The sequence below is a fragment of the Pithys albifrons genome, chromosome 5, assembly GCF_047495875.1.
Source record: "Pithys albifrons albifrons isolate INPA30051 chromosome 5, PitAlb_v1, whole genome shotgun sequence".
Classification (NCBI taxonomy): domain Eukaryota; kingdom Metazoa; phylum Chordata; class Aves; order Passeriformes; family Thamnophilidae; genus Pithys; species Pithys albifrons.
The window spans coordinates 29,902,951-29,917,687 of NC_092462.1; the positions used below are offsets into that span (position 1 = coordinate 29,902,951).

General features: G+C 37.5%; 1 protein-coding gene across 1 annotated transcript in view; it reads left to right on the top strand.

The window, feature by feature from the left end:
- FHIP1A (FHF complex subunit HOOK interacting protein 1A) overlaps positions 1–14,737 on the top strand; it is a 100,691-nt gene that overhangs the window by 59,371 nt on the left and 26,583 nt on the right. Inside the window, exons 5-7 of the mRNA XM_071556094.1 lie at positions 1,070–1,228; positions 3,838–3,924; positions 14,165–14,332. Of these exons, the coding sequence (XP_071412195.1) occupies positions 1,070–1,228; positions 3,838–3,924; positions 14,165–14,332 (414 nt within the window). The remainder of the gene's footprint in view (positions 1–1,069; positions 1,229–3,837; positions 3,925–14,164; positions 14,333–14,737) is intronic.

Genomic DNA, 14,737 nt, shown 5'->3' on the forward strand with positions numbered 1-14,737 from the left:
ATAGATAAAAGAATTGTGCTTCCTCTGAGCTTCGACAGTCTAGCCCTGTAGATGCCAAGTAGCCCTTTGTAAGAGGAAGAATTCTTAGAGGAGTCTGTTGAATGAAAATGAAAAGGATTTCCATCAGTCTTGAGTTTTAATGTTCCCATAAAAATGAGAATCATCATTATCCTGAAGTTGTATAAAGTCATGTGAAAAGGATAAGAGTACAAAATAATATTTAGAAAGTTTCCAGCTTCAAAGAACTTTAATAATTAAAACTTCATCTGAAACTACCCTGCTCTAAATACATTCAGCAAAAGTTAAAAAAACCTTTTGGAAATATGATTTATAAATTGTAACTAAAAATGGCATCTTGTGCTTCAGTAATACATTCTAGATAAATCACCTGTAAGCATTAATATTACCGGAAAAAATGTTTAAATAGTAACTTATTTCAGCCATTTTTATTTCTTCTTCCCCCTTCCAAATAAATAAGACAGGAAAAAGAGAAATTATGAGCAGTTCAGTGGATTTTTTTAAGGTGAATTGAGCTGAGTTCAAGTGCCTGGGAATGAAAAGTCCACATATAAGTGTGGTCCAAGTGAGGCTGAACTTCATTTTTGTTAATGGGGCGCTTTCCCCTCCTTTTCTAATGTTTTGTGTTTCCAAGTGAAATTACTTCCTATAGGCATGTTTAAGCAGTGACATTTGAATCACCAACAAAAGACAAGCTGTAGATACATGGCAGTGATGGCTGTTTCTAAATGGGGCTGAAGGAAAGTGCAAAATGGGTTTAGAAGAATTTAAAAAGAAATGATATCTTTGAATTAAAAATGAAAGAAAAAAGAGACAAAGCCTTATTTTCTCCATCACTTTCTCCTAAATACTAGGTCTTTAAAGAAGGATATTATATGGAAGGCTCTTTAAAATATTCATGTCTTTCTGACACAGGAATTTTTGAAAAGGAAGTGAGGTTAATCTTAATGCTCTTGTATGTTACTAAAACTAATAGGAGAAACCACTTGTGGCATTGCCATTCAGGCAGATGGAGGCTTAACTTACTTCCTCTTCTGTTTCTGAAATGCAGGTGCTAGCAACAGGACTGAGTGGCCTCTATTCATCTTTGCCTACAAAGCTGGAAGAAAGAGGAGAAGAATGGCACTGTCTGCTGAAAGATGATTGGCTTTTGTCACCAGCCCTTGTACAATTCATGAATTCCCTTGAATTTTGCAATGCTGTGATACAGGTAACTGAAGTAGTAGGATGTTATATCTTCTGCAGAATTATAAAGTTTATTTGCTTTTTTTCATGGCATGGACTTTTAAAGTTACAAATAGCTCCTTAAAAATAAGTTGCTTATAAAATGAATACTTTATAAAATGAATGCTTTGTGCTGTCTGTCTTGGTTATAGGGGTGAATTATTATGGTTTTGGTTTTCAAGCGACAAGTGTTGAAAGCTTGATATTTCACTATGTAATTGGGAGGATTTTCTGTTAGAAGAATAAAGAAATTTATTGCATTTTAATGCTACTATTGATACTAAAAGTAAATTGATTGCCTTTACTTGTGGGAAAATGTTTTTATATCTGTGTTTGTTTAAGCTCTCACAGTAGTGTACAGGGGGAAGTAGTGAAAATAGTCTGTTTTTCCTGTTGGTGAGTACAATGTAAAGAAAGCCTTCCAGGCAGAATTTAGGTATCTTCCTAGAAATATAAATTCATTTTAGATTGGCCTGTTTTGAATCCACTCTCATCTTAATATTTCTTGTTAACCTTTTTTTTTTTAACTTTGCCTCCTTACTATTTTTTCTGATTTAAATCTAAAATGAGATTTTCGTCTTTACTACTGTTTTTAAGGTGAGAAACCCCTATAGAACCCTAGCCTAGTTTTTCATTAAAAAATGGTATAATTCTACAATAACTGTAGATTCATGTGTTATTTGAAGAAATGTGCTGGATAGAATTGGAAGTTTAGTCACATTTATTGTTAAATAAAGGATGTGTTTTAATGCAACACATGCAAAATGGAGTAAAGAAACTGCTTGACTATTAAAGCATTGAACAAGCAAAAGTAATGGTAGCTGTCATTGTTCAAATGCAATATACAAGATTTTTAACATGCATGTTTAGGCATGAAGAGGAGTCAATATCCATTTTGGTTCTAACCAGGGTTGTTCTAAGATCTACATTTGTGAGGGATCATATTTGATACATGTGTTTTAAGAACTAACATAAAGATTGCCTCAGAAAAACTAAAGAGGAACAAATTAATTTAAAATCACTGTTCAAATTCGAAATCATTAAGGCTCCCCAGGTGACATGCAGAAGGAGCAGTTTCTGACTGCTGGTTGATTGTGTCTGTACAATCTTGCTTCAGCTGAATTGAAAGCTCATTTGCCACAGGAATTTTTGCTCTGTGCATGGAATGGTCTTTGTGGTGTGGGGTCAGAAATTGCCCCAACAGCAGGGAAACTGACTGGAATGTCTGCCAAGCATGGCTTTCTCTGTGTTGACCCAAAAACTTTGGCCAGAGATTAAAAATGGACAGTGTAGCCAAGACTCTTGCCATGTAGTACTTTTTCGCTGGATCACAGCAAAGGAAAGGCCACCCTTTTGCTTCCCCTTTCCAAATTCAGGGTTCCAAATTAAAGAAAGTCTGTTAAAAATTGCAAGTGGGAGAAAGTATTTGTGGCCACATGTAGGTTGTGACATTCCAGTCTCTTTGTAAACTTCAAACAGAATATATTAACTTGGAAAGCTTCTGAATGGAATTTTGCTTTGCTTTTATAGACATGAATTGATACTATGTTTTCATTGCAAAACCAAAATTTCATTATAAAAGTGAATTTTTGTCTTCTAATAACAGTTCTTTTTTTGTTTGTTTTTTAAGCTCCTAACCATCCTATTGGATGAATAATGTAGGTTTTGCTGTATTTCTGTTTGTTGTACAGTGGCTGGGAGAAGAGCATGTGAACTGTATATTTTTACCCTATAGCTAGCATTTTGATTTACCTGCTCTTGAAGTGTAGGAAAGCAGCTGCTCTGCTTTTTCTTCTTGTAGAAGGACAAGTTAACAATGGCAAATCCACCTTCAAGTGATCCTGACGATATTGTGAGAGCTAAATTTAGAATCTCAAATCTTTCTGTGATACATGGCTATACACAATTTTCTGTCCATCCATTCATCCTTGTCAGCATGTAGGAAGATTGAAAAGCCCTGTCTTAAATTTGTCAGACTTACTGTAATTAAACAGTTTCTTGGGGGAGTTTCTCTCATGGGAAGAGGCTGAGGGAGCTGGGGTTGTTTAGCCTGGAGAAGAGGAGGCTCAGAGGTGACCTCATCACTGTCTATAACTACCTGAAGGGAAGTTCTAGCCAGGTGGAGGCTGGTCTCTTCTCCCAGGCACTCAGCAATAGAACAAGGGGGCACGGGCTTAAGCTCTGCCAGGGGAAATTTAAGTTGGATATCGGAAAAAAATTATTTCCAGAGAGAGTAATCAGGCATTGGAATGGGCTGCCCAGAGAGGTGGTGGATTCACCATCCCTAGAGATTTTTAAACGCAGATTGGACGTGGCGCTGAGTGCCATGATCTAGTAAATGGACTAGAGTTGGACCAAGGGTTGGACTTCATGATCTTGGAGGTCTTTTCCAACCCAATCGATTCTATGATTCTATGATTTGTAGAAGGAACAATCTATAAGAACCTGAATCACAGCAAATGCTGGTGAGAAGGAGCAATGAACGTTTCATTATATGGGAAAGGGTTTTGGTAGTAAATAACAGTAATCTATGCCCTGTCTTGTTTGAAATCTCACTGGAACTGTTCTGTGTCTTTCTCTCCCTCACCCCTTTAGGTGGCACATCCCTTGATACGTAACCAGCTTGTGAATTACATTTATAATGGATTTTTGGTGCCAGTAATGGCTCCTGCCCTCCATAAGGTCAGTGGTGTATGCAAGCATGACACAAAATAGTGACGGGTATTACGGAACATATCCGTGTAAAGATACCATTAAATGTTCTGTCAGCAGTGTCTGCCCTACAATTCAGTAAGTTCCTAGATTAACTTCCATCTTTCCATTCTAAGCTTTATTAAGCATTATGTAGGTATTTCTGAAAATGTTTTAAGCCCCTAAGTGCAGATCAGAACCAAAATATTTTTGTTGTCCTAGCCTCACATATTGTCAAAAAAAGCAATGACATTTTAGACATTTCATCACGGCAGACATGTTTCCACAAGCTTTTTTTCCCAAGTATTTCACAAAAGAAAAATGTCCACAAGGAATATGTTCAGTCAATAAATATTATGCTAATTTTAGGAAAGTTGCTATTGTTTTGCAGTTCCTTATCAAAGTTGGTAGTGATATTTTCCTAAAGTGGAGTCTGCTGTCAATTTTCTTATGTATTAGTGTGAAATTTATGTTACATTGAAGAAATTTTTTTCCATTTTCTTTGAATTATAGGGGTTATCATCTGCAAAATATGTCATTAATGTTAGTGAATTACTTTATTTTTTTCTTTTGTTAGACTGCAAGAAGTTACATTTTTCCAGCTGTTGCAGAATGTGTCAATTACGTCAATTCTGCTTCCGTGGAAATACTCCAGGCTGGGTGGGATGGGGCTCTGAGAAACCTGGTCTAGTGGAAGGTGTCCCTGCCCTCAGCAGCCGGTTTGGAACGGGATGATCTTCAAGGTCCCTTCCAACCCAATCCGTTCTATGATTCTTTGAATTAACAGTTTTCACTGCCCTGTAAAAGAACACCTTGTTTGAGGAGAAAAAGAAGGAACTGCTGAAAGTAGAAATCCATGAAAAACTGCCAGAAAGTAACGAATAAATTGCTTTTTGAACGTCTCCAACTTTTCACTAAGCCTGCCAAGCAGAAAGCACTGCAGTTGTCAGTTGTTCCATGTTCTGAGAGGTTGGTGGAACACCATACCCTGCTTTCTTGGCCACAGCTTGTTTCAGTGGCGCACATAATTCTTCATGATAAATGGTCACCAAGAAAGTCATAAGCAGTGTAAAGTCTTTTCCAGTGATTCGGCAGACCTCAAATATTTTGAAACTTGGTGAGAGTTCAAGTAAAATTTGGCTGTGATCCAGATCAAGGCTGTAGCCTGTCACTGAGATAGTTTACCTCCTTACCTGGCACTAATTTTTTCTATTTCTATATCTGGACTTAATCCCTTCCCAAGACTGGGAATTAGAAGTGAAAAGCCTAACCAGTTTTAGGTCAAGGTTATGGATAACAAGGGAGATACCAGAATGGATTCTAGTCTTAGTGAGTTCTGGTTTTATCTCTGAAGTATTCAAGACTAATCGTAGATTGTTTTGAGTACTACCATGCTGGTAAAAGCCATTCTTAACAGGCAGTAAATCTGCTAGCCCTCTTTTGGTTGATTACTTCCCTGTTGATGTTACTTAAATCGTTTAAAGATTGCTGTTCTGATTACTTTTTTTTATGTGATGAAAATTTTCATGAACCTCATTTATATACTCTGAAATTGGGTGAGATCGTAGTTCTCTTGAAAATATGGGTGTTGGCTGCTAACATATGCGAGTTTTATGCCTAGATCTTTCCTGAACCCCAACATTCTGTTTGGTGCCTTGTTGTTCCAGTAATGAAACTTGCCTTGATTAACATTAAGATTGACTTTTTTCTTGTTAAAAATTAACTGTTTGTGTATAAACTTCAAATGCATTTAATGGAGAAGATGGATTGCACCATCTAGTGGATCTGATATAAGGCTCTCACATCTGTGAGACCAAAACTCCATAGCAAAAAGAATCTACTAAAGAGAGGCACATTGGACCTCTTTAGTCTTTTCTTGCTGTGCTCCATGTTAATCTAACAGAAAATAAATATTCTACGTACTTGATTTTGGGACAGATGTCTGTGTGCTAAGACATAACTATGCTGTAACAGCTCTTTCATATATTAAAATAATTTCTAGTTGCTGTTAAACATTCATGCTAAGTTGAGGAGTGGGCTTTGAAAACTGTATCACCCATCTGGGGTCGTAAGTGTTGTAATTAACCTTTAGGTAAATAAAACATTGGAAAGGGCTAAAATGAAAGAAAGGCCAGATGTACCATGATGGTTTTTAAAACAGAAGTTCTTTCATTTAACACAATACTAAATGGATCTTGATTTTTCTTTTAAACTCACGTGAAGTTGGTTTGGTATTGTAAAGTCTGCTTGTGGCTGGAGGTTTTAGTTTTTATTCAGGCATTCAGTTTGGGTTGTTCTGACTCATTCTGGCTTGTGAGTTCAAGTACACTCTGTAATGGAATGTGGTATAAATACCTGATTAGGAAGACAGATCTGTGAAAGGTTAAAGGATGATAAGAAGAGACAATGATAATTATTGGTGCATCTTCCTAAGGTATTTTTATAAATCTTATTTCTAGAGTTTAACTGGGGTGGAACAGCTGTTTCTGATAATTCTTGGTGATTGAGACAGGAGAGAGGAAAGAAGGAAGGAGAGAAAGGAAGAAAGGAAGGAATTCTAGACCTCATGTGGCATTCAGGCCTTAACAACCAATATCCAATCTGGCACCCATGGTTCAATCATAATGTAAAAATTGGGAGGGAGATGAGCTTCTGACTCTGCTCTTGAAAAACTGTTGGGGAGGCAGAATACTACAAACCTGATCTTTCTGTACTGTGTTCTAGTTTTGTTTCCAGAAGTAATGTTTTGAAGAAAAAAGTTGCACTGGAGCAAGACACAGATTTCCATTTGTTTTTGCTAAGACAGTTCCAGTCAGGACTGGATGATCTCCATAGGTTTCTTCCAACCCTAACTATTCTGCCATTCTGTGACTGAGTACTGTGACTTTTTCAATGTATTCTGTCACCAGGTCCCCATCCCCATTCAGCAGTGACCATGCATTTTTCATGAATTTTTTCTTTTGCCATTGAACCTCTTCTTCAACTTTATCTGGGCTTTGGCTTTCTTAATCCTTTCCCTGCACACTCAGGCACTATTTCCATATTTCTCCTGGGTCCCCTTTCCCAGCTCCTGTCTCTTCCTTTTCACGCTTCAGATTCGTTAGGAGCTCCTAATGCATCCATGCAAACCTCTTGTCTCCTTTTCTTGACTTCCTTCTCTTCTCCCAACTTAAAACATCTGAGTATGAAACAAGACTTTTGGTAAAAGTAGCATAAGAAATTCAGTAAGTAGAATTTCATTAAAAGTCTTTCAGAATTTCTGTACATGATCCAAAACTTTGAGATAGGCATATGTGTGATCTTGAAATGCTTGTAACGTGTATGGAACTGTGTAGTAAGCTCTGCCTTTTAAAACTTTTTGCAGATTGTCTGCCTATAAATACTCACTATGTACACAGTTTACTGTGTGAATGAAACAGTACAGGACTGTTGAGGATGGGATGTGTTTCTCTGAAAAGTCAGAGGGAGGAGAGACTGTTATGTTTTGCTTGATGTGATTTTTCTGGTTTTATCTCAGGAAACTAGTATGGAGTTGAAAAAAGAGTTCTCTAGTTCAGATTTTTTCCCCTTAAGGAAGTCTCAAATTGATGGGGCAAGCTGGCTAGCTGGAAATAACCTGTTCTTCACAGTGAGCTCTGTGAAGGTTATTTATGTAGAAGATTAACTCTGATGTGCTTAAATAACCCAAACATTCTCAAGCTTATGACTCCCTAACTTCATTTCTCAAAGATAAGTATCCTAAATATAGCATGTTCTTGTAGCCTAATTTATACCTTGCCTGCAGTAGTCGTGTCACTTTGTGTGGGTTATCCCACCTACACGTGTAAGGAGCAGTTGACAAGTGTATTTGTATCTCCCAAGCCGCACGTTGCTGAATATGCAGTCACAGCCCAGGCTTGTGGTGTGTAGCTGGGGATGTGCATTAACTGGCTGTAATGGGTAGCCCTGCCTTGTCCTCTGGTGGTCTGGGTGTTATTGTACTTGTTACAGACGAGGGAACTCCCTTGCTTCTGACATATGAGTTTCTTGAGACAGCAAAAAAAGTGATTCAGTGAAATTGTTGAGGGGGTATGTGTGTGAATCTTTTTGCAAGGTCACATCTTCATTTAAAAACAGAAGGAATAAAATGTTTTGTCTGTAAAGATACAGAGCTGAACAAATGTTAATTTGGTAGTTTTCTTTTTGTAGTAACAATCCATTGGGTTTTTTTCTCCTAAACTGTCTCTTACTCTTACTGGTGTAAGTGTCTGCAATGTAAGAAAATTAAGACTTACCTGACAGACTCAGTTCTTGAATTAAGACTGGTAATTTTTGATGGCATATCAGTTACAGTTTGAAATTATGCAGTTCTGTATGTTCCTGCCTACCTTTTGGTACTTAAGAAAATGGTGAGAAGGTGTGATTCTGCTCAAGTACAGAGCTGTACTATTAAATTCTGAGACATATTTCACCAGCTATTTCTTGCCACACTTTCAAAACTAACATCTTTGAGCTCTATCAATAAAATACAAACAAGGTCTTCTGGGGACAAATTACACAAGGGTCTAAGTATTCAAATAAGACTAATTTTCTCCTCAGTTGAAACCTAATTGAAATCCCATAGTGAATCCAGAATAACACCACTGAAATATTTTTTACTGGTTCTGCTAGAGGCCTATTGCTTTATTTTACTATTTTTATACTTGTTAGACTGTGCTTATTTATCTTGTTCTTTTAGGTAGTTACAGCACTTTTATAGAAATATAAGTGAAATCCTTTTCAGAAGGTCTTTAATATGGATGTATATTTTGTAGTCAAACCCACATGCTAGATAATTAGGAGCCACACTGTAGTATATATAAATATTATGTTATCTTTTATAGAGTTCAGATTGGTTATACACATTCTCCTACTGCAAGTGCACAGGATTTAATTTTGCTTTGGCATTTGGAGAATTTGGGTGACAAAGACAGCTATTTAGAACATCTTGAATGTTTATGTAATTTGTGGTACTTCAATTTATTAAAGAAAGCACTGAAAATTTGACAAATTATATGATAAAAGCAAATTTTTAATGTCAGCATTTACTGCTTTACTATGTGGCATTTAATTGCTAACTAGGATATAATTATTTTTCTACTTGGAAGGCTTGTTTTAATCTGAATAGGCTTGGTTTAGTCTGAATAATGGAAAATTGTACCAGATTTTTATTGTAAAACATTGCTGGTGGCCAAGTGAACAGAATTACTCTGTGGAAGTGCTGGCAGGATCCTGTCAAATAAGCTCTGTCAAGTGGACCTCAAATCTACTGCACACTAACCCAGCTAAAAGAAAGCCTCTAACATGGCATGCTACTGTGATAATTCAATAATACTTGCTTGATGATTACACAGCTCAGCTAGGAGGAAACGACCTGTAAATTATACTGTACAGGTTAGAAGGAGCATCTTTATATATTTCCTACAAGACTGTCAGTTCCCATTTAGAAATAATACCATCTTTCACCTTACTGAAAAGCCTTTGGACAGCTGCTGTGAAAACATGTAAACCAAGTGTCACTGGAAAACTTTGAATAGTCTTGTGCTCTGCAGAAGCCCAGTAATAGCACAAAATTTTACTGGCTGTGGTGTGGGTATATGTAAAGGTACCTTTCACTTGTTGCATCCAACGCTGCAGTGCAGTTGGATTTTAACCTGGTGTAAACTGAAGTGGTTTATAAATGTAAGCTGAGGAAAGCTGAAATAGTTTGCATTTTCTGGTTCTGCCAATGCACAAACTTCCTCTGTCGCTGATCCTGCTTGTCACTCTCTTTTGCCAGGACAACTGTTCATATTTGAAGCAGATTGAGGTTAAAACTCACCTTTACTTCTGGATAGTTTTAGTTGGAATCAATTCCCTGACTCAGTTCACCATGCAGCAAACTGAAGCATGAACCCTTTTGCTTTTATAAACAGGGGGTAGGAAATTGAAAATTAATAGAAGGGAGTGGAAATGGTTGAAATTTTTTTGTCAATGAGTTGGGCTTATTCAGGTTAAAACTGCTCGTGGTTCTACAGAATAAGCTCTAATAACATTTGTGGTCTTTTCATGGACGATGTGAAGTCCATGTAAGAAGGGAAATGTGATGGAAATGAGGAATCATGTAGCCATATTCCTGTAAATGGGCATGTAACTGTAAATTAGAAAACATATTGTGTGATTCCCAAAGGAAAATAGCCAGTAATAAAGAATCAGTGGAATTGGTCTAACATAGTGAGTGTAATATATTAAACTGAACTCACAATGACAGTAATTTCTAGCTCTTTGCTATTACTTGGCACAGTAGCCTGTAAAAGCTCGATCTCTTTACAGTGTTCTGCCTCACTATCTAATCAGTCATCAGAGAAGGCAAGGAAAGATTTGCTAAAAATTATTACATAATTAGAGAAGGGTATTACATGGCTAAAAGTGACTTTCTCTTTTTAATAATCTTCAGTCAAGTATCTCTCTGGCTAAGAAGACTGTCAGGTTGTGCCTTTTGTTGCAGTTTACATCTTAAACAGGTCTGCGGCAACTGATTGTTGTATAGAAAAACATGTGAATGAAGCTTTTTTAATGGTATCTTATGATGGACACTTTATATTGAAAAAAATCTAGCAACTTTTAATTATTACAACTGTGGATAATGAAATGAAATAAAAATGGTGGAGTGCTGATCTGATTAATGCAATGGATATGCAGATTTTTTCCTTATTTTTCATTTTCAGTCCTCTAATTTTATCTCAGGAGCAGCAATATCCCTGATCTCTACCATTAGCAGAAGGGATCTAATGCAAGGAATGCTACTAGTGGGTTTCTGGTTTTACTGTTGAGGAAGCAGTGGATTTTAACATTGCTGAAATACCTTCATCAAAAACGTAGCTTTAAATTTACTTAGAGGGCTTTTAGGAAACCACCATGTCTTGATTTCATTGGTTTCCCTTTGTTATGGTGTTTTTCTTGACATTTGAATTATCGGAGGTGAAAATTTTCAAATGAAGTATCAGGTTTGTGAAAGTTTTGACTTGCTTTTTATCATCTTTTCAAAGATGTTCAATTCTGAGGGCTAGCTAAAAGTTTACTTGGGCAAATGATACTGTTATCAATGTTTGCAATAGCAGTTTTTGTAAAGCTGACTCAAGATTTGACTGTAGTGGATACTTGACATGGGTAGTGCCTGTTTAGTTCTCTGGGAACATTTATTCTTTTGTTGTTTACCTAAGTACTGATTTGAATTTATAAGAAATCATTTCCTTCTTTCCCCAAATCTGTCTCACGAGACATTTAAGAAGAGACAACCAGCAGGTAGTCTGAATGAAGCTTAATAGCATGGCTTTGGTGTCTTAGAAAACAGAGATCTTCAATAATAACTGCACAAATTGAACTAGTATCACTTTCAACACTGCATGTATTATGTATGATGTGATCTGTAGAGAAGGTGTGCAGAGTTAAAAGGATTTTTGCTGAGGCTGGGTTTTGCCTGGTGTAACTGATTTCTCCAGTGTCTTTCTCTGGTTAATTGCAAAAAAGGGTGAGTTCTCTAGAGACTCCATCAGAGCAGACTAATGTATCCCATAGAGTGAAAGGAAAATTAGCCTCATGGAGTTAAAATTGGCTTTCTTGAATACTTCTCTAGGTGCCTCAAATCCTCAGAAGTTACACTTACTGTCAGATATGTTAATAGGGAGAAGCAAACCCGGAATGCAAGGTAGCAAAGTAAGATACGACTGTAAAAGGACAAGGCATCTGCTTGCCAGGTTAAACAATCTTTTTCTTAAGCTGCAAACATGGCTTTCCTTTAAATGCCCCAAGCAATATTTTTGTTTGATTTGCTCCTGTGAGGAAGCAGAAGGCTGGTCTCCTTGCTGGGTTGTGTGGGTAAGTTGCACAAAAGGCATGCTGAGAGAGACTGGAGCTGGAACTTGGTAGAGTGTGATAGCATTAGAATTGCTTGCCCAGCATTAACTTGGCTGTTTGAGTGTTGCACAGTGAGCTTCAAAATAGACCCTAGCTTCTTTTATTGTGAAAGTTTGGAGGAATGTTGTGGATAAGAAAGACAATGTGCTTTCATTTAAAAATCAAAAAGATGTTTACAAATCCATGTAAATCTTGACAAAACTTAGTCATCTTCTCATTGGAAAATGGTTGAGCAGATTCAGTAACTTTTATCCCAAGAAGAACTAAAAATTAAGTGTAACTAAAATGTAGCTACACAAAAGCCCCCTCAATTAAAAAAATTACGATTTAACAAGATTGTAAGTAACTCCTTTGTGAACTATTAGGGCTTTAATTATCGTTAGTTGGTTCTTCTAGCTGTGCTTAGTGATATTGGCTATTAAACTTGGTTTCTTTTTTTGTCTAGTCCCCAAGCTGTTAGGAGCACTGAAGTAATCTCCAGCTGGCTTTCTTCTGCTCTGTGTTTCATTCATGATATGCACTTTGAAAAGCATATGGGTTTATCTCACTGCTAGAAATGTAGGATGAGTTGTCCTAAGAGTATTGGTTGCAGAGAGAAAGGTCACTGCCCTTGTGAATCTGCTGGCTTTTCTTGCTTTCCTTTACAGCCTCAGTATTTTATCATATACGTTCTGTCAGCAAACATCTGTGAAACCTACAGGCCAAGAGAGTGCTTCCTTTCCCCCCTTAAAGGATGAAAAAGTGACGTGGAGACATAAGGATGTATTACCTCTGTCTGGCCTTTCCTAGGCAGAGGGTTTAAACTCGTCAATGAACTCTATGGTGTCATAATGATGTCACATGATGGATTTCTTGGACTTTGCTCAGAAAGAAAAAAGAAAGAAGAGAAAGAAAAGAAAAATAAGCCAGTTCTCAGTGCAACAGTCACTAACTTTAACCAGAAAGCTCACCATAAGTCCCACACCTTTTGGCTATTGGGAAAAAAAAGCGCTTTTAGTTGGAGCTGAACTGCTTCTATTTCCTCTTGAAAAATTCAACTGTTTCTACTGCACTGGTGCTTTTTTCCTAATGCCAAAATGAGCTAGTAGCCCACTGTATTAAGGATGGTGTAGCTGAGCATTAGAATAAAGCCTGAGACTGAGAGCGATCAGTGACCTTCGCTTTAGAGCGTCTCCTTGTAAGGTCTGCAGGCTGCATTCCCCATTCCTATGTTCTGTGTAACCAGCCAGAAGCAGCCTGTGATCTGAAATGCTTTAAAGAGAACGTTTGCATCATGACATTACTGTGTACATGGCTAACATGCACCATAATGGAACAGGGGTTTTAATATTTACAGCATGTTACGTAAGTGTTGCCCTTCTGAATATTTTCTAAATCCTCTTAGCTCTTAAGTGGCAGCTTAGATATTTTTTTCTTTTAATAAAATCAGTCTTTTCATTTATCCGGCTAAGTTTGGTAAACAAAAGATGTTTAATACTTCCTTTCATATAGGCAGATTCTTGTATTGAAGGGTTTATCTTTGTGCACTTAAGCTTATTAGATTCCTGGGCAACTGACTTTGCAAGAGCAGTACATGGTGCAGAGGTGGGCTTTGGAATTTTCTGTGCTTTGCCAGTGTATACTGTGAATAGATAATCTCCAAAGGATTGCCGTAAGCAGAGCAGCATGGGTTATGGTATGCAAATGTCACATGGATATTTGAATTCAATTTTGATGATTTTGGGTTTGGTTTTATATGTGTATATACATGTATACATACCCCTTTTAAGAATTGAGTAAGATGAGGAATTGTGCTGTGGCAAAATAAAAGGAAGGGAAATTGTGACAAAATCCTGAACATCCATGGAGATTTTCTCTTTAAAGCTTTAGGTTCATGACTTTGTACTGTGGTTTGATTGTGCTCTGACATTTCTTTTTATTTGTGTTAGATGCAGGTTATTACAAAACCTGAAAATGTTTATGAGGGATGACAGAAGTATGATGCAAAAGAGGTGACGTGGGCAGAAAGGTGGTAGGGATCTTCTAACATGATTTCATTCTTTGATCTTCTGTATGTGTGAGATTTGGGGTGTCAGTTTGAGGGAGTGTTCCTTTTCCCTGGGGAAGCAAGACAGATAAGAAATGGGGTTTAACTGCTTGTAAGGCATTCAGAAGCATGCTTTTTGCAAATGTAGGAGAGGAGACCTCAGTGTTTTTGTAGCAGTGTTGTGGATGGAGAACTTGGAGTGTTTGCCAGGTATACAGTCGTGGAGGATGGATGGATGGATAGATATTTTGTGTGTGCAATACGTTGCATTTATGTTCCTTTTGCTGGTAGGTGACTGTGGAGGAAGTGATGACTACTACTGCATACCTGGATCTCTTCCTACGCAGTGTTTCAGAGCCAGCCCTCCTCAAGATTTTCCTGCGCTTCATTTTGCTGCACCGACACGAGAATGTGCATATCCTGGATACACTGACTAGCAGAATCAACACGCCATTCCGGGTAAGACAAGCAGCTGATGTTTCCCAGCTGATCACAGTTGTTAACTGCCATATGGCTGATGTGTTTCGCAGGAATCTGGTCTGTTTTACTGTAGCATATTTACTTAACTACAACATTGCCATCTCCATCTTTCTTTGATTAAAAAAGGCACTTTCTTGCTCAAGAAATCAGGCTGCTGCTTCCTTTTCTTTGCCTTCACTCCTCTGTGCAGTAAGGTTTATCTCAGCCTTGCGCTGAGTCCCTTCTGAGCATAGGCACGGTGTGCCACAGTGGTTTGAGAGACAGCTGACAGAGAGAGCAGTTACCTTTGGTAATAGTTGCATCTTCTGGCTGAGAAAATGGCTACTTGTTGCACTGAGCTACCCTTTTGAGCCTTGCTTGGCTGGCAGCCTTGTCTGACTCTTC